This window comes from Rhinolophus sinicus, linkage group LG13, assembly GCF_036562045.2.
Source record: "Rhinolophus sinicus isolate RSC01 linkage group LG13, ASM3656204v1, whole genome shotgun sequence".
In the NCBI taxonomy this organism is placed as follows: domain Eukaryota; kingdom Metazoa; phylum Chordata; class Mammalia; order Chiroptera; family Rhinolophidae; genus Rhinolophus; species Rhinolophus sinicus.
Genome location: NC_133762.1, coordinates 31,726,869 through 31,749,111, shown reverse-complemented (window position 1 = coordinate 31,749,111; position 22,243 = coordinate 31,726,869). Strand labels below are relative to the sequence as shown.

The following is a 22,243-nucleotide window of genomic DNA, read 5'->3' as shown; positions in this document are numbered from 1 at the left end:
TCCTCCTTCTCTTCTTATGTATCTGAGCAAACTTCCTTCAAGATACATTTCAAGGAGACAGCTGAATGCCATGCTGTAGGCAGACTTCATTTTACTGAGAACTTCGTGCTTACTTTACAGAAGGGCTGAGCACGTTTCCATGGCTGCCCGTTGGGCGTGAGCGTTCCCAGTGTCTTCACTTGGTTTCTGACCCCTCACACTGCAACGACACAGAGGGCATGGACTCTGGTTCCTCGTGTCCCCTTCGACGTGGTATTGATGTCATGGTTGTGACTCGTGATTCTTCAGGCTGTGGTACACGACTGCGGCCATTCCCTTGCTGCTTAACCGAGGGAATCTCTACTTTTACTGTGTTGTTTTTTTTAATCATGCTTTTGGGGATGGGTGCAGGTTAGAGACGGGAGCCCAAAAGCCTGTCTTTCCGGGGCACTCCCTGGCCGCCTTCACAGGTCCCACCTACATGAAGGAACTGGGCCTGGGTGCTTAGCCAGTGTTTTAAGCTGCAAGGAATGCAGTGACTCAGCTGGTCGCTCAGGGACACCTCCATGAATAACGCCGCAGGGAAGGAAGTCATTACACAGACAGCTGGGCTGTAAAAAACAAAAATACTCCACACACCAAACTCTAGGGTGGCTGGGTGTCCCATGACTCAACGGGACTGCTTCTGCCATGTGGCACACAGCTCTGGATATGTGGCACATAACCCTCAGCCACTGCTGGCTGGTCCTCTGAGCTGCTTGGAAAGCTGATTGGGTGGGGACCCCAGGAAAATCCGTGACTGCCTTCTGTCTCCACCCTCTCTGCTCTGCCCATTGCTTCCCCCATCATCTCCCTTCGTTCTCTTTGCTCCTTCCTCTTTTATCCTCTTGCCCTTAAAAAAAGAAAAAAAGAAAAGAAAAAAAAGCTTGAATTTAGTATTTCACAACTGCTGGAGACTTGGCAAAGACACAGTAAGGTCAAAACACTGGCAACCTAGTGAGTCGGGCAGATACCATCAGTCGTATACTGGAGAAAGTGGTCAGAGGGAGATATACAGCAACAAGGGCTAGAGACTTCAAGGTAGAGGCAGTGCAGACAGTCACTCACTAGTCTTGATTGGAGACCTACTATGTGCCAGACGCCATTCTTGGGATAGATCAGTGAAGACAGATCAAATGTCTTGTCATCCTGGGGCTCCATTCTCGTGGGGGGAGACAAACACCAAATATTATACATGAGTCAATTATATAGCATGTGAGAAGGTGATTAGTGCTACTGGAAAAGATTAGAACAGGGAAAGGTAGATGGGAGGGGTCAGTGTAGAAAGGTGACATCTGAGTTGTCTTGAGGTGGGTGAGAGAGTGAGCCATGGGGGGTGTCTGGGGACAGAGCATTCTAGGCAGAGGAAACCACCAGGGCAAAATGGGGGAATGTGTCTGGTGTGCTTGAGGACCCAGGAGGAGGTGAATGTGGCAGGTGCAGTGAGTGATGGGGAGCTGAGTGGGAGAAGAGAGCAGAGAAGTGGGAGGTGTGAGACTGAGCCACTGGAAGGTTTTGAGAAGACAGCCAACCAGAACTGACTTTGGTTTTAACAGCATCCTGCTGTCACATGGCTTTGAACTCTGAGAGTTCAATGCAAGAGGAGTACAAAATAAAACCATTAATTGCGATGATGGTTTCATGGGTATCCATCTACACATGTCAAAACTCAAATGCACAGTTTAAATGTGTGTGGTTTATTGTACGTCAGTCATACCTCAGTTAAACTGCTTTAAATCTCTTTTACAGTTTTCTCCACATAACACTGTAAGTTCCATCCAAGCTGCTGTATGCATGTCTAATTCATAGCTTCTCACTGCTGTGTAGAAAGAAGTCTTGCTGAAGATGTAGAATTTTATGAAGTTGATAAGCATGAGGTTGGGAACAGCTGGAATCATAAAAAATATTGGCAGACGAGGGTATGGCAGTGTTAAAAAAGGACAGTCTCAGGGCAGGAGTTTCAAAAGAATGATTTAAGTAAAGGGTAAGAGAAGCCATTAGGAAAACCAAAGGAGCCCAGAATTATTTTTTGGATAGCTGTGCTTTTTGGAAAATACAATGCTACATAAACAATGTCATACCATGCAATGATGTGATCCATACCTTGCACTCAAATAATTTATTCTTGGGTCACACTAAAAATTAGGATAGGGTGGCATGCATAACCAAAATTTTACTAAGTATAAAATTTTGATCAGTATACTTAAGTTAATAATTGGTTCCCTTTTCTTCATATGGAACAATGGTTGCTACTCTAACAGGTTGTTATAAAGATAAAATAAGAGCCTTCACTCACTAACACATGTAACTAATACTTATTGTGGGTTTTCTTTTGTGTACCAGGCACCAAGTGAAGCTCTGGGATACAGTGGTGAGCAAAAAGTGCCCTCATGAAGACAGCTTTCATCAAATAGTATATGGAAAGTGTCACATAAAGCACTAAGATTAAAAGATACGTGATGCTATGAGAGCCTATGTATGGGAGAGTCAACCTAGCGAAAAGGTGTATTAGTTAGCTATTGCTGTGTAACAAGTCACTACAAACTTAGAGGTTTTGAACAACATATGTGTATTATCTCACAGTTTCTGTGAGTCAGCAGTCTGGGCACGTCTTAGTTGGGTCTTCAGCTTTGGGACTCAGAAGGCTGCAATCAAGGTGACAGCCGAGCTGCTTTCTCATCTGGAGGCGGAACTGGGGAAAAACCCCTTCCAAGCTCATTCAGCTTTCCAAGCGGCTCAGAGGACCAGCCAGCAGTGGCTGAGGGTTATGTGCCACATATCCAGAGCTATGTGCCACATGGCATAAGCAGTCCCATTGAGTCATGGGATACCCAGCCACTCTAGAGTTTGGTGTGTGGCCATCCCCCACTCACCTTGCCTCACTTTCTATCCACAAGAGTGAACTACCCCCAGGACCTTTGTACAAACTAGTCCTGACACCTGGAACACTGCTGCCACTCTACTTCACCTAACAAATCCAACTTATTTTTCAGGCTTAGAGCTTAGAGCTCTACCTTGGGAAAGCTCTCCTTGACCCCTCACATCTTGCTATGGGCTCCAGGGCTTAGCCCACCTCAGCCTCATCACCTTACATTCCAGTGGCCTGTGTATTCTTCTCTTTCTTTCCCTCCTTCCTCCGCTCCCACCTCCCAGACTGTGCTGTTGGGAGGTGGCTGCAGCGTCTCCAGTGCCTGGCCCTGGGCACAATGCTGGGTGAGATTATAAACATCCTGTCTTGTGGTCCTCTATATCTCGTCTCTTAGAACAGCAGGTCTCAAACTCGAGCATGCATCAGAATCGCCCAGTTAGGACAGGGGTGGGGTTATAAAATACAGATGGCTGGGCCCACCCCCGAGTTTCTGATTCAGTAGGTCTGGAGTGGGCCTGAGGGTTTGCATTTCAAACACATTCCCAGGAGCTGCTGCTGCTAGCCCAGGGACCAACTTTAAGAATCACTTTCTTAGAGCACCAGTTTCTTCATTGGTAAGGTAGGATAAGTGCTGTCCCTACTGTACTAGGTTGTGTGAGAATCCAATGAACCAATGCAAATAAAGAACTCAGCAACATGCCTGCACCCAGTAGGGGCACAATAAGTGCTTGCAATTGTTACTGGGAATGGGCAGGAGACATGCCAAGCAGGGAAAGCAAGAGCAGAGGCGGGAAAGGGTCCAAGCAGGGCAGCTGGGCTGACAGAAGAGCCAAGGCCCAGCACAGCAGCCAGGGAGTCCGTCGCACTACAGAAGCAGCTGGGAGCCACACACAGTTCTGGAGCAGGGCAGTGACAGGTGGAAGCTGAATGTGGCAATACTGGGCAGGAGGCAGGAGGCCGTCGCCGGCAGTAAATCCCACATGCTGGGTTCTCCTTGGCTGGCTGGCCAAGCACTGGGGTGCCAGATGTAGCAAATAAAAATATAGGATATTTGGTTAAATTTGAATTTCAGATAAACAAATGATTCTTTTAGTATAAGTATCTCCCAAATATTGCATGGAAACACACACACACACACACACACCACACCTTATGTTATTTATCTGAAATTCAAATGTAACTGGGCATCCTTTATTTTTATTTGCTAAATCTGACAACCCTAGCCAGATACCAGCCGCCTACCCTTCCACCCCCAAGCCTACGTGCTGGAGAGAGTGAGCCCCAGGTTCCTTTGCCGCCCTTTCCACTTTCAATGAAGCCACCAGGAGTGGCTGAAGAACAGTTCCCACAGCCAGTCTTGCTGCCTGTGACAAGTGGTCATAGCTGCAGGCATGGGTTCCAGCAAGAAAGTAGTGAGACACAGTAAACAATCACCGGGTCTGTGACTTAATGAAGCACAGAAGCCTATCTAGTTCCATAAAGAAGGAAGTGCTACCTATACTCGCGGATTAATCAAGAAACAAACAGTTGCCAGCGGTATAGGTCCGCCTGGTGAGTGTACCCATGGAGAGGAGAAAATAGCCTTAACTCCAGAAATGGGCAAACACAAGCATCCACGCTGCGTGCAAGTTCAAAGGACGCGTTGGAGATGGTGATATAAACCACAGGCTAGACCAGGGTGGGCCCTGCCTTGTTCAGCTCATTTGGGTGTTAGGACAAATTATACTATCAGAAGCTGCCCCTGTCTCCCCCACCCCCATAATCACCAAATCTCAGATGATTCATAGTTCCAGAAAGAAGTTTGTCCAAAATCCAATTTCTGCAACAACCTTTTATCAACTTCTTTTTCTCTAACAAGTAACAATGAAAACAATTTGTGCTCCATTTTAAATATATATATGTGTGTGTATGCAATAAACATTATCGAATGCCTAATGTGTGCCCTGCACCGTGTTCAGCATTTTATTTAGCTCAGTAGTTCTAGCCTTGGCCACACATTACAATCACCTGGAGAAGTTTTTGTTTTGTGTTTGTTTCTATTGCCAGTACCCCAGGCATCAGTATGTGCCCAGGATACCGTGATTCCAATGTGAAGCCACAGTTAAGAACCACTGAGTTAGATCATCCTGTTTCATCCTCACAATACAATCGTGCAAGGTAGGTTTTATCTCCATTTTGCAGATGAGGACATTGAGGCTCAAAAAGAGTGACTGTGGCATCTGTAGCCCCAACTTATGACCTCTCCTTCCTCCCTTCCTTCCTTCCTTCCTTCCTTCCTTCCTTCCTTCCTTCCTTCCTTCGCTCGCTGGAGCGATTCCCGATGTTTCCAAGTGTTTCACTGTTAAATAGAATAGTTATGCATGATGCTTCCACAGACATGTTGGCAGCCTGGTGCTGCTCTCTGGCCACTTTGAGATAACTCTGCTCCCAACAGGGCTCTCTTCTGAGATACCAGCCAGACACTGCCTGGGTTCAGGACTGATTTTTGCTAAACCAAAGACAACTGAGGTTCCAAGCAGGTCCTGTCATCTTGGGTCACAGAGCAATGTCAGTCACCGCTCACTCCCCACCGCCCAGTACTAAGTCTGGCTCTTGGCCATTGCACCCCACCCCTCCAAGCCTTTCCTCGGTGCCTTCCCCCTTTACAACAAATTCCCTCACCTCCTGAGCCTTCTCAGTACACCTTCTTTGCAGGGGCCGTACATCCTCAAGGCTGTCGGAGAGGTCTTCGATACAGGACAGGCCACGAACCACAGATCCAAAAGGAAAAACCATTCCCTGGCCCAAACTTCGCCCCGGGGCTCACCGGCCAACTGATCTTTTTAGAAGTGCGCGCACCTGGGCTCACCTGTCCCAGCCCCGGGGCGCCTGCGGGCGGAGAGGTTGTTCAGCTGGGCAAGAAGGCTGGTCATCACCTGCCCTCTGCTGGCCAGTGGCGGTATTGAGACGGCTGCCGCTCCCCCAGTGCGTCGGAGAGATGGAATGAAGGATAGCGGCAGTCACTGCTCTCCTGCTGTGTGTCAGGCACTGAACTGGGCGCTAGGGTGTAAGGATGAACGCGACGTACACTCACGGAGTCCAAATTCAAACGAGGAGGCAGACAACAACCATACAGTCATTCGAGCAAATATGACGCATATGATACGAGGGTCCTGTCCAGCCTGAGGGATAAGGGAGGTCAGGGAAAGCTGCCCCCGAGGAGGGGACGTTTGAGCGTCACTTCATGTAAAACCGAAAATCCTACGAGGTGGCTTTGACAAATGGGATAAGCCACCTTATTCCCTTTGACAAAGCAGAAAACGGGCTCAGACTGGGGAAACTTACCCAAAGTCACATAGCGAGCCGGAAGTAAAGCCAAGAGTACCAAGGTCCCGGTTTTTCCGCCTCTCCTGGCAGTGAGTCAGGTGGCGGGCCACCCGCAACTTCCACCTAGTACCTCTGGGATGCGGGAAGGCACTGGGGTGGAGCCTGAAGTCTGGCCCCGCCCAGCCTCTATAGGTGAAAGGACAGCCTTGGGCGTGGGGACTGGGCGGGGGCGGGGTCTCTTGGGGGCGGGTGGAGCCTGGACGCCTTGGTGCCTGCGGAGACGCCCTTGGCTCGTGGAAGGGGCGGAACCGGGAACTTACCCGGTCCTAGAGGAGCAGGAAGCGCCGGGTGCGGGGCCAAGGACACCCACCTGCGGACCCTGTGCACTCAAGTAGAGGCGGCGGCTCCGGTCCCGGAAGTCCAGTGGGCAGCTCCCCAGGTAGGGCCCAACCCGGGCCTGAGAAGAGGTGTCCCTCTTCCTGTCCGCGTTTGCCGGGTCCTTTCGTCCTGCCATCCGACCTTCGTTCTTTCCTGTTCGCGGGCCTGAATCCAGTCCATCTCTAGCCATCAGAAGGGAACTCCAGGTTGGAGGAACTCACTTCGTCCTTGGATCTGGCCCAGAGGCTGCAGGCCCCCGGGACACACAGAACGAGATTTCAGGAGATAAGGAGATTCAAAAACCTCTCAGGGGAGGCTGGCCCAGCGTCACCCCAGGCAGACTGTCTGACCTTGGGGAGAACACCCATACTCTCTGGTACTAAGTATCTTCAGTTGCACGGTTGGGTCTAACCCTTGTCAGGTCTGCTTTGGGACTAGCCAGGTCGGATGGGGCAGCTGTGAAAGCCGCTGGGGAGCTGGGGTTGGTTATCTCCCTTCCAGAGCTAGAGGGATGCTTGTCCTCCTGCTCCCTCTGGTCCTAGGTGGACAGCCCTTCCCCCACCCCTTCCCAAATCTGGGAGCCCAGAAAGGCTGAAAGCTCCCACCCAAAGCAGCTTGTTCTGACTTCCCTGTGGGGTAGTTGTGTGCTGGCCTGGGAGGGCTGTGGATGTTCCCAGAGTGGGCTCTGAGGCTTGGGCCCCCTTGTGAAGCCTGCCTGGAGCCCACCTGCTCACTTTGCAAACAGTGGGGCCACCATTGTGCAGGGCTTTGAATGCTGAGTTAAGAAGTCTAAACTCTCAACTGCAGGCTGGGACTGTGCATTGGAGTCTGACCTGTAGTGTCATCAGGACCAGCCTGGGTAGGTGGGGCTGTCACAATGCCAAAAAGATGCTACTGCTGATAAATGACATATATGGGCATTTATTGTGTTCTTATGCTTTATATGAATTACGTCATTAATTACTCATGCATCCCTTATGTTATTCCCATTTCAGAGGCTGAAACTGAGGCTCAAAGAGGTGAAGTGACTTATCCAAGGCAACAGCTAGTAAGTATCAGGGGGGGGATTAGAACCCAGTCTGTTGCCTTACCCACAGTATCCTGTTGCCACCCAGGAACTAGGCATCCAGTTATAAAGCCTTGACCTAGGTCAGTAAGAGGAGTAAGGAGGGGTTAGATGAGCAGGAAATTGGGGACTAGGATTCAGAGGGCTTGGAGAGGGTTACCCATGAGTCCCGAGAGGAATTCAGCTGACTAGGGTTTGGGAGTGGGGGAGATGAAGTGTTTGATTTTGGACATGTTGCTTTGGGATGAAGGGTGGCATAGGAGAGCCAAGCAGAGCCTCCCTGCATCTGGAGAGGACCAAGGAGGCAGAGCTGGGTCCTGGGGAGAGGTGATGCCTTCAGGGATGGGTACAGGTAGAGGAGGGGAGCCCATGGCCTGGCTCACAGGAGTCTCCCCAAATGCTGAGCAGGCAGATGTGGGGACATCTACTCATGGGGTGGTGGGAACAGGGAGAGGAAGGAATTCTAGGCTGAGAACGGTTTAAAAAATTGAGGACTTTTTTCATAGAGGGGGCAACAGGCCAGTGAGGTACTTGTCTGAGGACATTTCATGGGTGGATCAGAGTAGGACCCAGTGCTCCCTGGGTGCCATCTCTGCCTTTCAACTCTTTCTGCTACCTCAGTGGCTCTCAACCTGAGCCAATTCTGTCAATGTTTGGAGACGATTTGTCACAACTGGAGGAGGGGTACTGTTGGCATCTAGTGGGTAGAGACCAGGGATACTGCTGAACGTCTTACAATCCCCCCATAACAAAGAAGTACCCAGTCCCAAACGTCAGTGATTCCCAAGTTGGGAAACCTTGTACTAGGGAGTGCTGAGCATGTCACAGACACACACGTCAAGCTCTTTTGCCCTCAGCAGGGCAGATCGCTTAGCTTGGGCCTCCAACTGGGCAGACCTTTGCCCTAACCCCTGGTCTGCCCCTCCCATGCTTGCTCCTTGATTCCTGGAAGCTTCTAAAGTCCTGATTTTCCTGAGCACAGTGGTCTAGAGCCCTGCCCACTACATGTCTGTCCTTGTCAGTCTGTATGTTTCCAGACCTATATTCACAGAATTGGGTGTTAGCTAAGCAGGGAGAAACCAAAGTGGCAAGTTTCACCCAACACAGAGTAGGTGCCTTGCAGATAAAATATTCATTAAATTTGAGTGACATATTTGGAGTCCAAAAAGCTTCATTTTAATCCAGTTTTCATTTTAGCAATTCAAATTGTACCTTATGTGTGTGAAGCTCCATGTTTCTAATACGTTCCCAGGTGACACTGGTGCTGCTGGGCCTGGACCACACTTTGAGGGGCAGGGCATTCCAGGACTGTGCAGAGGGGGGCTGTGGGCTGGGCTGCCCTCTCTGCAAACAACTGTGGTGTGGTTTGGGGACCACGGAGTAGAAGGAACCATGGTATGGAGTCAGGAAACCAAGATACGAGTCATCACTCCCTCCCCCCACCCCATGGCCTCTTAGCGTAATAGAGTTTGGATAAGCCACTTCACATCTTTGAGGGATGGTCTTACATGGCAGCTGGTCCTCCAGGGGTTCTGATGCAACGTCTGCAAGGGAGGGGGAGTGCTCTGCAGAGGTGGGATGGCCTGGGTCCTGCCTGCCAGCCAACGCGAGGACGATGAGCTGAAGCTGGCAGGCAGGCAGGCACTGTGCCAGCATGGAGGTGGCTCTCATTATAGTCCTGGCTCTTCTCCACGGCGGCAGCAGCCTCCTGCCTCTGGCTCACCTAGCTGTGCCTGGTATGGGAAAGCTGGAGGGACCGGTCTGGCTGTGGGAAGGAGGAGCAGCTTTGACGTGCCAAGAGCCAGGCCAAAGCCTGGATGTGGGTCGGGGCTGAGAACTATAGCCTAGAGATACTGGGGTCAGCTGTGGGCCACGGACGTGCTTCCCATCCTCCCAAGGAAACTTGGGAAGGACTTTGGAGATTGGGGCCTTCAACTGAGAGCTCCCTCCACCTGCAGCTGTAGAGGATGCCCTACCTTGAGCATTGACCCTAGGAGTAGAGCTGGGCAGAGCCTACAGTACCTGGGGTACCCCCACCTCTGGTTCCCCACAAATCAGCCACAGTGGACCAGCAAGACCCCTTTCAACTCCTAGGACCAGGAGGCAGCAAGCTGATACCTGAACCCATTTCTCAGATGGAAAAACCGAGACTCCCTCCTCCCCACTTCCTGGGAAGAGATCAGCCTTTGGGGCATTACCCAGTAGGGTCCAGGGTCTGATATGTCATGAGGCTGCCCCTCATTGACCCCAGTGAGGGGGGCCTACCTCCTGCTGTTCCCACAGTTGAGCCATCCCAGTGGTCCACACCTAGGGTTCTGCAGCCACACAGGCGTGGGTTCGAATCCTCTCTTTACTTGTTGTGATATTCCAGGCAAGTCACTCCACCTCTCTGAGCCTCAGCTGGCGTGTCTGTAAACAAGAGTAATGACACCCACTCGACCAGCCTCACGGGTTGTTGTGAAGATAAAATGAGCCCTGTCACTCAGTACCAGGCTCATTATCATGACTCATGGCATTTAGAGGCTCAGAGCACCCCCAATTGCCTTACTCAGTGCCCTCATTTTACAGATGTGGGGATCGGCTCCTGGCGAAGGGAGGCAGCTGTCCAGGAGGGCCACTCTGGTCGGGGTGAGCCACAGCTAGAACCCACATCGACCGGCATACCTCCCATCCTGAGACTGCTACCTGTGTTCCAAGTGTTCCAGGGGTAAGCTGGGGACCCAGAGGTCAGGCTGCGGAGCTTCCCCATGGAGGAAGGGGGACCAGGCCTTAGTCCCACCACCACCTCCCTTTGCCAGCCCCAGCCATGAACTACGTGGGGCAGCTGGCGGAGACGGTGTTTGGGACGGTGAAGGAGCTGTACCAGGGCCTGAACCCAGCTACGCTGAGCGGTGGAATTGACGTGCTGGTGGTAAAGCAGGTGGACGGCTCCTTCCGCTGCTCGCCCTTCCATGTGCGTTTTGGCAAGCTGGGCGTCCTGCGGTCACGGGAGAAGGTGGTGAGTGCTGGCGGCTGGCCAAGGGGCCGATGCTGGGTGGGCTGTTGAAGCCAGGGCAACCCCTCTTGTCCCAGGAGAGGACTTGGGCCCTTCTTAGATGGGGATCTGTCCTCTGGACAGACTTCCCTTCTTCTGTATTTTCTTGGAAGGTTTTGGTTTAGTTTGGGGGTTTTGGTCCAAGAGGGTTTCTGTTTCCACTGGAAGCAGCATGGTGGGGCAGGTCCCCGGTGCTGGGGCCATCAGACCTGGCTCCAGCTTGCTAAGACCTTACCTGTGTGTTCCTGGTAAGTCACTTCACCTGTGTGAACGGATAAGGTCTCATCTGCCTGCTGATTAGATAGGAGCTGATAACACATCCCAGGGCCAGGCCTGTGCAAAGGTTAGTTCCTCTCCCTTAGGGAACCTACACTGTCTTCACTGGGCTTGGGCAAACGTGACAGATTGTTCGTGCCAAGACCTGGTGTGTGAAAAGAGGTTTGGTGGTCCCAGATCCCTTTCACACTCAGGTGAGCTTTCTGGAATCCTACTAGGAAAGTATAACCTTGTGGGACACCATGTAGCTAAGTGGTTAAGAGCTTGGCTTGTAGGCTCAGACTTTCTGGGTTCCTAGCCTCATTGGGCTACCTCCCAGCGAGTGGCTTAACCCTCCGAACCTCAGTTTCCTCATCTATAAAGTGAGGATAATGATAGGGCTGCAACAGCTTGTTGTGGAGGTTAAACAGCATAGTTGCAATAAAACACTGTATGAAACGAATAGGAAATGGTCATTCTTACCATCGCTGGTGTACTCCACAAATGTTTGAGCGCTGTCCCAGGGCTGGGGCCACAACAGTGACGAGATGGATCAGGTCCTTGTTCTTATGGGGTGTGGGAGAGAGAGGAACAGGGAAACCAAGGCACAAACAGGGATGCCGTGACCAGGACACCTGCAACTGAGCCCAGAGAATGGGGAAATGTCGGAGGGCACAGAGCCTCTCTGAGGAAGGGGAACTCTCAGAAGAAGCAGAGCCCCTCCAAGTGGGGAGCAGCCAGGCATGTCAAGGTCTCAAGGAGAGGGTTCCAGCAAGTACAGACTCGGGGGCAGCTGGGAGCCCATGTCCAGGACCAGCTGGGAGGCCAGTGGACTGGAGCGTGGCAGTGAGTGAGGCCAGCGGTGGGGACCGTGCGTCCCCTGCCCCATCAAACCCCGTTACAGGTGGACATTGAAATCAATGGGGAGCCAGTGGACTTGCAGATGAAGCTGGGGGACAGCGGGGAGGCCTTCTTCGTCCAGGAGCTGGAGAGTGATGAGGTAAGTACCTGTGTCCTTCACACCACCTGCCTCTTCCCTTCCCTAGGACCCCCTGTGGATGGGGTTGTGGGTGTGTCACTGTCCCCACTGTGGGGAATACCGCATCATCAAGGGTCTGATGGCAGGGGATGGGTTGGTGCTGGCACTCAGGATACGCTATGAGAGCCTGGGGGGGCGGTGGGGGCGAGGGCTGACTTACTTCCCAGGGGAAGCTGGGAAAGGTGTCTCAGAAGAGGACACTGAGCTGGTCCCCTGAAGGCTAGAAAGGAGGACTTCCTTGGGCAGCTTGGCTAGGGGGAGCCTGCTGAGGAATGGCTGGGGGGTGGGAAACATAAGACGACTTGTTCTGGCTCTGGGGCTAGCTCAGTGCAGCTGGAACATAGAAGTGTGTGGGTGCTGGGTACACAGAGGGGTGTTTGCAGATGGGAGGCAGGCCCAGCACACGCCAGCAGAGGTGTTTAAATAGTTTGAGCTGGACAAACTCTAACAGTCCCTCCTTTATGCCAGACACTGCAGTGGACTTGGGTAAGGGTAGACCCCTGCCTTCGAAGAAGATTCCCAGACTAGCCTGGGAGACAGACACATAAACAATGGATGATGAAACTGTTCATTGCAGTGATTGGGGTTGGAACCAAGGCTGAGGGTGGTCAGGGTGAACGTCCTGGAGGAGGTGACGCCTGGCTGAGACTTAAAAGGGACGTAGGTGTCTACTGTGGTCGGTGTGGAGAGATGAGAGGCTGATGCCCAGGTTTCTGGTACAGCACCCTGGCCTGCCTCATCTCTGTGAGGGCGCTCTGAGGCCAGCAGCCGTTCAAGGCCATGCAGCTGCCGCCTCTGTCCAGCCTCCATCCTGTTTGCCTGACCCCAGATGAGCTCACTCCAAAGCGTGGGACTCCGGCAGGGCTCAGAGTAATGGGGGGACAAGAGCGGCCCCCCTAAACTGTAGCCTCTCAGTCCTGCTCCTGGTCTGTTCCTCAGGAACACGTGCCTCCCCGCCTGTGCACGTCACCCATCCCCTGGGGGGGCCTGTCTGGGTTCCCCTCGGACTCCCAGCTGGGTACAGCCAGTGAAGCAGAGCCCATCGTCACCGGTGTGCCCTCCACGGGGCGGAAGAAGAGGCTTCGTAGGCGGAAACCCCGGCGGAAGGAGGACACAGTGGCAGCCGATTCTAGTTCTGAGGAGCTGGAGGCAGGCGCTGAGAGTGAGCTGTCCCTGCTGGAAAAGCCAAAGCCAGAGTCTCCAGGGTGTGTGGGGACCAGGTGGGAACTAATGGGTGTGAGGGTGCCAGCTGGGCTCGAAGCAGTTTCTTCTGCTGGTGCTGTGACCCTGGGCCAGGGCCCCACCTCCCCGAGTCCCTGGTGTCCAGCTCCCATGCCCTGCCCGGAGCGCCCTGGGCTGTCAGTGATCATTTCTTTCCCTGTGGCCCCTCAGCAGTGTCCTGTCAGAAGGGGAGTCCTCGCCGCAGCCCAAAGACATCTATCCCTACTCTGATGGAGAGTGGTCCCCGCAGGCCAGGTGAGAGTGCAGGTGGGCTGCAGGCAGGGACTCAAGGCCAAGGTCTCAGAATGATTTCCATTTTTCTGACGCGTAATGACTTAGAACACTTTTACTGTGTTTACCAGCCATTTGTATACCTTCTTCGCAAAGTGTTCGTACAAGTCTTTTGCCCATTTTTTAAAAACTGTGGTAAAATGCACATAACGCAACATTTACCATTTTAACCATTTGAAAGCATACAATTCAGGGGCATTTAGTATATTCAGTGTTGTGCCACCATCTAGTGCAGCCTCTATCTAGTTGCAGAATTTTCTCATCACTGCACAGGGACACTGAGTACCCATTAAGGAGTCACAACCTTGCCCAGTTTTATTCTTCTTTTACGGGGCTGCCTTCTTATTGTTGATTTGTTGGCGTTCTCTATATATTTATATATTCTTTATATATTCTGGCTCCAACACAGGCATAACTATGTGTTACAAATATTTCTTCCCAGGCTAGGGTGGGCGGTAGGGGGATGGCAGGCTGGCTCGGGGGCCTCTGAGTTCTTGTTTCTTGCAGCCTCTCGTCAGGTGGGCTGACATCCCCTAAAAGCGACTCGGAGCTGGAGGTGCAGACGCCCGAGCCCCGCGCCCTGAGAGCTGAGTCCCACATGCAGTGGGCCTGGGGGAGGCTGCCTAAGGTGAGTTCCTCATTGCATCCCCCATCTCTGCCTTTCAGGGGCTCCGTGGCCTCCGTGGGCCACCTCCCCTAAGCCTCGTGGGGTGTGGGAGGCAGACTCTGCACTGGCCCACATCCTCCCCCCTCTGTTTGAATGAAGGTGGCCAAGGCTGAGTGGCCTGTGTCCTCGACGGTCCCTGATGGCAGCACTGGGGCAGCCTCTGCTCCTCAGGGAGAGCCCAGCACCACCTCCACCTCTGTGGCTGGTGCGGACCCTTCCGGAGCCCTGCCCCTGCCAACGGGGGCTGGCACTGACCTCCTTCAGTCTGACGTGGAGGTGCCCGCTCTGGCGGACCCCCTTCTTACCATCCCTGAGAGAACAGAAACCAAGACTCAGAGGTCCAGGGGTACGGGTCACCCTCCTGCCTCGAAATCATGGAGCTGGGCCGCTCTGGAGGGTCCAGCTCCCACCGGGCAGCCAGAAGGGTCCTCCAGGGGGAAAGGTGAGTGATGGCTGGATGCCCCGCTGTTACCCCCTGGGTAGATTCTGTGACTTCAAGCATGTTTTGAGCACCTACTATGCGCCAGGCACTGTGTTTAGCACCAGCCTGTGGGGCTCCCAGTCCAGTGGGGCAGACAGGTGACGCATGCGTAAACCAGGAAGATTGGGACATGGGTGATTACTGGGTGGGAGGGGGGCTATTGAAATCATGTGGTCCGAGTGGGTGATGTTTGAGCTGAGACGTCGACAATGAAGAGGTAGCCCAGTGAGGATCAAAGGGAGGAGAATTCTAGGCAGAAGGAACAGCATGTGTCAAGGCCATGAGGAAGGGGAGAGGTTTCATGTCTAGGAACTGAGGCAGCTGGTGTGTCTAAAGTGAGGCAGCGGGGAGGTTGGGAAATGAAGCTGAGTGGATGAGAGAAGCTGGACATTTGGTTCACGAGCAGGCGGTTTATCCAAGAATGGGGCGAGGCATGAGGCCTGCACTGCCCAAATCAGTAGTCACTGGCTACTTAAAGTGGATTAAAATTAAATAACATTGAAAATTCCATTTTTTCATCACACCACATTTTAAGTGTGCTGACCGTCACCTGTGGCTATTGGCTACTGTATTGGGCCAGCAGACATAGGACATTTCTATCACCGTAAAAAGCCTACTGGACAGCGCTGTTTTAGAGTGTTCAGAGGCAAGGGGGACACGTACTGCTCACACTGCTGAGCACATGTTAGGTCTACAGGTGTGCCCTCCTCTGCCCTCAGGCCCCCTGAAGAGAAGCCAGCACCTGGGCCCCAGTGATATCTACCTGGATGACTTGCCCTCTCTGGATTCGGAGAACGCAGCTCTTTACTTCCCCCAGAGGTGCCTGGGTTCTGGGGGCCAGGGAGTCTTGGGGTCGGAGCCTGTGGGACCAGGGGTTGGCTACCATGGGCCTGGGAGGGGTGAGCGCCCTCCTCCCAGCTTCCTCCTCTTCATGTCACTGATGGCCCGTTTGCCCTCAGTGACTGGGGAATGGGGCCCAGGAGGTGGAGTGAACCCAGCAACCAGAAGCTCTTGGAGGACCCCAACCCCAAACAGGAGCCAGAACCCACTCCGGACACAGTGGACACTGTAGTGCTGTCCCTTTGTGGGGGACTGGCTGACAGCCGGGACATTTCCCTGGGTACGTTTGACCCTTCTGAGGACTGGCACTGAGGCTGGAGGTGGGGGGAGGGGGGCAGGGAGGACCCCAGAGGGTGGGGCAGAAGTGTGAGGCTGGGCCTGGAACCCTTGCCATTCTCTGCCCTGTGGAGCCCACGTTCAGCCAGCAAGGGCAGGGCATCCCCATGAAGCAAACGCTTGATACCAAGCTGTGAGTGAGCCTGTGAACCCACAATGGCCAGAGCCTGGGGTGGGAACAGCAGGGGCGAAAACCACAGGTAGGGAGGAGCCCTGCTGGGTCAAAGCCCCCACCTGCAGGAGGCCTGAGTGGTGGAGTGCAGGGGAGCCAGGAGGCACAGGGCAGGGGGTTGTGAGATGTGTCAGCCTGCCCCTCACTCTCTGCCTCTGTGCCCAGAGAAATTCAACCAGCACATCGTCTCCTATCAGGACCTCACCAAAAACCCTGGCCTCCTGGAAGACCAGAACCTGGTGGTGAAAATCAATGAGAAGTACGTACCGAGGCTGTAGCCCCAGAAGTCACCCCCACCCCCGCCTTCATGGCTCTGTAACTACTGTAGCCCTGACACCCTGTTCTGTCTCCCCAGGCATTATAACTGGGCTGTAGCTGCCCCCATGATCCTCTCCCTGCAAGCCTTCCAGAAGAACTTGCCCAAGGTAATGCTTAGAGCACCCCTGGGCCTCCTGGGGAAAGAAGCCATAGCCTCGGGGTAGAGGCCTTGGCCAGGAAGTGGAGCGTGGGCAGAGACGGGCCTGGGGCTGACCGGCTGCAAACCCACCCGGGAGAGGAGACCGAGGGCCCCTGAAGCTCCACCCTTCCCTGGTTTCCTGGCATGGCTGAATCCTCGTGGATTTGGGCTTCAGAGGAGCTCAGGATAAACCAGAGGGGGATAAACATTTAACAGGGATATGCCTTCAACAAGAGATTTTGGATCTGAGAGACGAGGCTTGGGAGATGGAGCTCCCCATTCTCACTTTACCTGGAGACCCTCTCCAGGCGGGCTGCGGGGCTGGCTTGCTTTATCAGCACACATTTGTTGTGTACCTACTACGTGCCAGAGACAGTCATACCTTCATAGACAGACAATTAATCAAAGACTGTCAGATGAATGTAAAATTCAGATGAATGTGAGTATTGGGCAGGAGAGGTCTGGGTTGCTTTGAGAGCTTACAACAGGGAGGTTGGCTGAGCAAGTGCCCACTGGGCAGAGATCGGAAGGATGAGTAAGCCTTAAGCTGGTGAGGGGTGGGAACAGCGTGCGCAGATGCTCAGAGAGGGGAAGGAACCCGACTCTTCAGTTCCTGCCAGAGCGTCCACCCTGTCTGCCCTTTCTGCCCCTCAGAGTGGTCCAGGTGCCAACCCTGGTCTGTTCTCCACTGGTTTAGAATTGCCCAAAGAATATCAGTAACCAGATGGTGAAAGCTGATGCCTCCCTTTGGTGACGCTCAGCTCCGTCCTCTGGCTGGCTCTGGGTCTGAGCGAGGACCACAGCCTGTGGGAAGGAGGAGGACCCTCTCCTGCCTGGCTCTCCTCACCTTACCCAGACAGACCCACACGGAGGCCGCTGGGAGACTCCCTCAGCTTGTTCCCAGCTCAAGTGGGCACCCTGGCCAACCCATCCCGAGCCCACGTCCTCCTGACTTGGGTGTGCCATTCTCTGCTTGTAGGAAGCTGATGTGTCTCCCAGGTGGACCTGGGCCCTCCCTGGGGCTATCTAGCACAACTCTCTAGCGTTTTGCACAAGGTCATGTTGCCCCCACCAGACAGTGATGGGAGTAGACAGAGAGGGAGGCTGTTCATGGGGTAGAATCACTGACCTTAGGAGTTGGCTGTGTTGGTCTTGGAGGTTGAGGGCAGTGATGACCATAGACTTCCTTCCTGCTGCCACTTGGTGGCATCATGCAGGGAATACCAGAGCTTAGAAACTCCCAAAGCTACTCTAGTAGAAAGACTGACCCACACTATTTGGAGGCCAGGCCGAGGCTGGGCTAGAGCTAGCGGGTCAGGGCTGGGGTGGAGTGGGGACAGACAGAAGTGGCCCTTGGTCTCCTGGGCTTAGCTCCATGAGTCCTAGAGTGGAGGAGAATGTGCTTCTTCCGCATCCAGATATTGGCAGCACCTTGCTCGAGGGTCAGCCCCAGACTCTGGGCTCAGCATGACCCCAAGGGCAATCTAAGGTGGGTTTGTGTGGTGCCAGGGGAAAATGCCATGACCTTCATCTGCCCACAGGGCACCGTGGACAAGCTGGAGAAGGAGAAGATGCCCCGGAAGGGTGGGCGGTGGTGGTTTTCTTGGCGACGCCGGGATTTCTCAGCCGAGGAGGTGGGTGGTCAGAGTCACAGGGCAGGGCCAGCACAGGCAGCAGCCAGACTTCACTGGATGGATGTTCTTCCCACAGCGCAATGCACAGAGGGAGAAGAACACAGCCAGGGAGCCAGGGGGGTGAGTTGATTTCCTGGGTGGAGCTGGAGTCTGGGGAGGAGTCTGGGAAGGGTCACCTGGGGAGGACAGGGATGGAGCCAGTACCCCTCCCCCAGCCATGGTTCTTTGTCACTCCCCAATCACTTCTACACCCTTTCTTTTTCCTGAGAAATGCCCCCATTTCACAGATAGGAAAACTGAGACTTAGAGATGCAGCAAAGGTCTCACAGCCAGGAAATGGCAGAGCTGGAACGGATGCCTGGACTCCCAGCCCAGACAAGGGGCTACTGTATTAAGGAGGGGCAGGGCCTCCCCTCTCTACCAAAGGCCAGCTGACCTTGCTTCATTTTTTACCTTTGAAGTGACCCAGAACGCCCAGGGTTGGGTGGGAGGGTGACCAAGGATGAGTCAACTAAAGCCAAAGCAGGTGGGGTTAGGAATAAACCCTAAAGTACACACTAGGTTTTTCAGGTAAATATCTCCAAGGCAGGCACTGGCATCCTAGCTGGCGAGGCACTGAGGGCTGAGAGCCTGGGCTCTCAGCTCTAGATGTGCTGTCACCTTTCTGGTTGTTTACTGCTAGCCTGCATCCTTATTCTGCTGCCACCCCCACAATGGGTGGGACCTCGAGGGAGGGGTTTCTGATCCCCTAGGTAGTCTCCAGAGGCGCAGGGACAGGCCCCAAGCCCCTCGTGGTCTGGCCTGTGGGGTGAGCATCTCCTGGGAGTGCAGGGCCTCCAGCTGGGGGAGGTGGCCTAAGAGCTGGGCTGCCCACAGGGACAAGACTGATGTCCTGAGCAGTGAGGATGACGCCCCAGACAGCCCTGTGATCCTTGAGGCGCCCTCCCTGCCACCCTCACCGCCCGTCTACACGCCTACCTACAAGAAGTCCCTCCGCCTCTCCTCCGACCAGATTGTAAGTATGGAGGGGTGGGAGGGCGGTGAGAACTCTGTCCCAGAACCCGACAGTCTTGGCTAAGGAATGGTTCCACAGAGCCACAGTCACCAAAGCCCAGAATCTGTCCCCTTGGCAGCCTCCCTAACAGCCTCTGCTTGATTACCTCCAGGGGCAAGGGGCTCACTTCCTTATATGCAGCCCATTTCCCTGTCAGATGCTGTCACTGGAAAAGCTCTATGCCATCCTAAAATCCCGACCTGCAGTGGGTCAGCTGGCTCTGGGTCTGCCCTTGGAAGCCACGCTAAAGGAATCAAATGCTGATGACAGCCCTTCAGATTTTGGCAACCCCAGCCCCCCCCCTCCACCTTCCCCCCCCACACACACACACCCCGACTCATGTTTTCAAGCTCTGTAACTCGTGGCTCCTGTAATAAGAATGTCTTCTCCGAGTGTGACTCTGTGGTCAGGGAGGTGCCCCGCGGGGGACTTGGCCAGCCTGTGCAGAGAAGGTGCCACCTTTGTGGTGCCCTGGGGCTCACACACAGCTCACGTCAGCCAGGGCCTGGCAGCCTTGGTCACCAGTTGTGGCTGAGCTTCCCTGATCCTTCTCTATGGACCAAGCACAGGCCTGGGTCTCTCTTTAGGGGGATATCACAGGTACCCTAGCCTTAGTCAGGGGGCTGCCTGTGGAGTGGGGTGTCCCCTTTCCTAGAGCAATGCCAGCCTTGGGGCTGCCCTGAGAAACTTGACTGGGAGCCATGGGCCAGGCTTTGTCCTTGAACTGCACCCCAAAGGAGCACGAAAGGGGGGTAGGGTTCCTGAGCCTGGTACTTTGTGGGCACCGCCGGCACTCCCTCACTGCCTCCTCGCGGCCACCCTCGGCCCACGTGGGTGTGTCTGTGTGTGCCTGTCTCTGATGAGTTCTAGCAGGTTCTCTGAGTTGGGAAGGAGGGGAGGAGAGGCCTGGGGGATCAAAGGCCACAGTTTGGGGGGCACAGGGTGGATCGTGCCCGGCTATCGCAGATCACAGCTCACCCCCTTTGCCCGGCCCCAGCGGCAGCTGAACCTGCAAGAAGGTGCCAACGACGTGGTCTTCAGTGTGACAACCCAGTACCAAGGCACCTGCCGCTGCAGGGCCACCATCTACCTGTGGAAATGGGACGACAAAGTGGTCATCTCGGACATCGATGGCACCATCACCAAGTGAGGCTGGGTTGGCCAGGGGAAGAGAGGGGCGTTCTGGAAACTCATCTCTCTGTTCTGGGGTTGGGCAGACAGGGAGAGAGGCCTGTCTGCACCATCTTGGGGCTGCGGGGTAGGCCCCATGCGGGCCACATGGGCTGCCTTGGAGTGACCCCTCCTTTGGGCTCTAGGTCGGATGCTCTGGGCCACATTCTGCCCCAGCTGGGGAAAGACTGGACACACCAGGGCATCACGAGTCTCTACCACAAAATCCACCTGTGAGTGCGGGGGCGAGGGCAGGGCCCCAGGGAGGGGTGACAGGACTTCTTAAACTACCGTGGCCTTGGCCCTGGGAAGCCAGGCTTGGGGACCAGCAGAGCCCACTAGGAAGGAAGCCAGGGCATGTCCCTGGAGTGCTGAGACCTACCTGCTGGTCCTTGGTTCTCTTGTGGCCTGGGATCTAACTGCTGGCCTTCTTGCTACAGCAGGAAGTCTACAGACCTTTGTCCTTCCTGGTCCACTTGGGCCTCACGACTCTGGCCATGCTCCTTCTACTGGGGACAGCCACCTCTCAGACCTGGCTCAGCTGTCCTAAGTCCCTTCCCTGCAAAAGCCTCTGGGTTTGGAGGCCAGAACCCCAGGGTTGGGCTGAGCTGGCTAAAGCCAAGAGGGCGGGATGGGGGATGGCTGGTCCCTGATGGCTCTGTGCCACCCCCAGAAATGGGTACAAGTTCCTGTACTGCTCGGCACGGGCCATCGGCATGGCTGAACTCACCAAGGCGTACCTGCAGTGGGTGAGCGAGCGCGGCTGTGGCCTCCCCATGGGCCCCATCCTGCTGTCTCCCAGCAGCCTCTTCTCTGCTCTGCACAGGTAACTCCCCTACCCCATAGGGGTCCGCAGCCCCTGGTGGGGGGGGAGCGCAGGCCCACTGCCAGCCCAGGCCAGGCCAGCACCAGGCCCGTGTCACCTGACCCTGCCATCCTCTGACTGCTACCCCTCCTCGGCTCCCTTCCCTGCCCTTGCCCCTGCTCCCCAGGGAGGTGATTGAGAAGAAGCCAGAGGTCTTTAAGATCGCCTGCCTGAGTGACATCCAACAGCTGTTTCTGCCCCACGGCCAGCCCTTCTATGCCGCCTTCGGGAACAGGCCCAACGTGAGTATGGCCTCTCCCCGAGGGCTGAGCCACCTCCTCCCCACTTCCCAGCCCACCGGCCCTTTCTTGTCGCCCACAGGACATCACTGCCTACCGACAGGTGGGCCTACCTGAATCTCGCATCTTCACAGTCAATCCCCGGGGAGAGCTCACGCGGGAGCCCATGAAGAACCACAAATCCACGTGAGGCCAAACCCTGCCACCTGTCTCCCACGCCCTGCCATGTCCCCACGCCCCAGCCTGTCCCTGGGCCCCAGTTCCACCTCCCTACCAGGGCCTCTGTTCCTTGCCCAGGGCTCTCAGAGGCTGTGGCCTGGTGGCAGCTCCAGCTCTTAGTGACAACCCTTTTCTGTCCATAGATATGAGCGGCTGGGTGAGGTGGTTGAGCTCCTCTTCCCCCCGGTGGCCCGTGGCCCGAGCACAGACCTGGCCAACCCTGAATACAGCAACTTCTGCTACTGGCGGGAGCCACTGACTTCTTTGGACCTTGACGCCCTGGCCTGAACCCGCCAAGGCTGCCCCCTCCTCTCTGGCCTGGCCCAGAACTGACTGGGTGTCCCAGGGCATGAGGGTTGGAAGCTAGGTGGGGAGGACGGGCACTGTGGGCTGCCTGGCAGCCTCTCTCCTTCCGGTCCTGTTCTCCTGTCTCCTGCCAGCTGAGCTGCAGGGGGCGGGGCAGCTGCTCCAGGCCTCAGCATGGCCCTGGCTGGTAGCAATTAAATGATTGTCACCTGGGCCCTTGCAGCAGCATTCTGTGCCCTTGCCATCTCTGTCCCTATCACCCTGAGACGCTGCCTCAACTCCTGATTAGGACAGAGAGAACAGAGGCCCCACTGAAGCTTCCGAGT

General features: G+C 54.8%; 2 protein-coding genes across 12 annotated transcripts in view; one reads left to right on the top strand and one right to left on the bottom strand.

Annotated features, from left to right (window-relative positions):
* Positions 1-6,346, bottom strand: part of ZHX3 (zinc fingers and homeoboxes 3) — a 134,472-nt gene extending 128,126 nt beyond the window's left edge. The window contains exons 1-2 of one of the 2 annotated variants that reach the window (XM_019749006.2): positions 6,212-6,346; positions 5,549-6,048 (exon numbers count right to left, since the gene is read on the bottom strand). The gene's annotated coding sequence lies outside the window, so the exon portion shown is untranslated. The remainder of the gene's footprint in view (positions 1-5,548; positions 6,049-6,211) is intronic. The other variant, XM_074317284.1, reaches the window with a different exon arrangement.
* Positions 6,347-6,458: 112 nt separating this feature from the next.
* LPIN3 (lipin 3) lies at positions 6,459-22,131 on the top strand. Of its 10 annotated transcripts, XM_074317291.1 has the most exons (23): positions 6,459-6,632; positions 6,758-6,947; positions 7,567-7,619; positions 10,206-10,344; positions 10,436-10,635; positions 11,831-11,926; positions 12,905-13,185; positions 13,358-13,441; positions 13,985-14,105; positions 14,244-14,586; positions 15,345-15,444; positions 15,585-15,745; positions 16,139-16,232; positions 16,329-16,398; positions 17,972-18,064; positions 18,141-18,184; positions 18,941-19,079; positions 20,116-20,264; positions 20,435-20,521; positions 20,962-21,114; positions 21,281-21,395; positions 21,475-21,578; positions 21,755-22,131. In XM_074317291.1, the coding sequence occupies exons 5-23, from the start codon at positions 10,444-10,446 to the stop codon at positions 21,897-21,899; spliced, it is 2,571 nt and encodes an 856-aa protein (XP_074173392.1). In that variant the 5' UTR covers positions 6,459-6,632; positions 6,758-6,947; positions 7,567-7,619; positions 10,206-10,344; positions 10,436-10,443; the 3' UTR covers positions 21,900-22,131. The 10 variants fall into 10 exon arrangements, with proteins under 10 accessions (XP_074173392.1, XP_074173391.1, XP_074173393.1 ...); XM_074317290.1 differs by lacking the exon at positions 6,758-6,947 and having other exon boundaries at positions 6,473-6,632; XM_074317292.1 differs by having other exon boundaries at positions 6,473-6,777.
* Positions 22,132-22,243: the final 112 nt, after the last annotated feature.

What these genes read in the sequence shown, in the direction of transcription:
- LPIN3 (XM_074317291.1), top strand. Translation starts at nt 10,444, where the DNA reads ATGAACTACGTGGGGCAGCTGGCGGAGACGGTGTTTGGGACGGTGAAG. An exon ending in CCTGGGGGAGGCTGCCTAAG is followed by an intron (nt 14,106 to 14,243) that starts GTGAGTTCCTCA and finishes GTTTGAATGAAG; the next exon opens with GTGGCCAAGGCTGAGTGGCC. An exon ending in CCTTCGGGAACAGGCCCAAC is followed by an intron (nt 21,396 to 21,474) that starts GTGAGTATGGCC and finishes TGTCGCCCACAG; the next exon opens with GACATCACTGCCTACCGACA.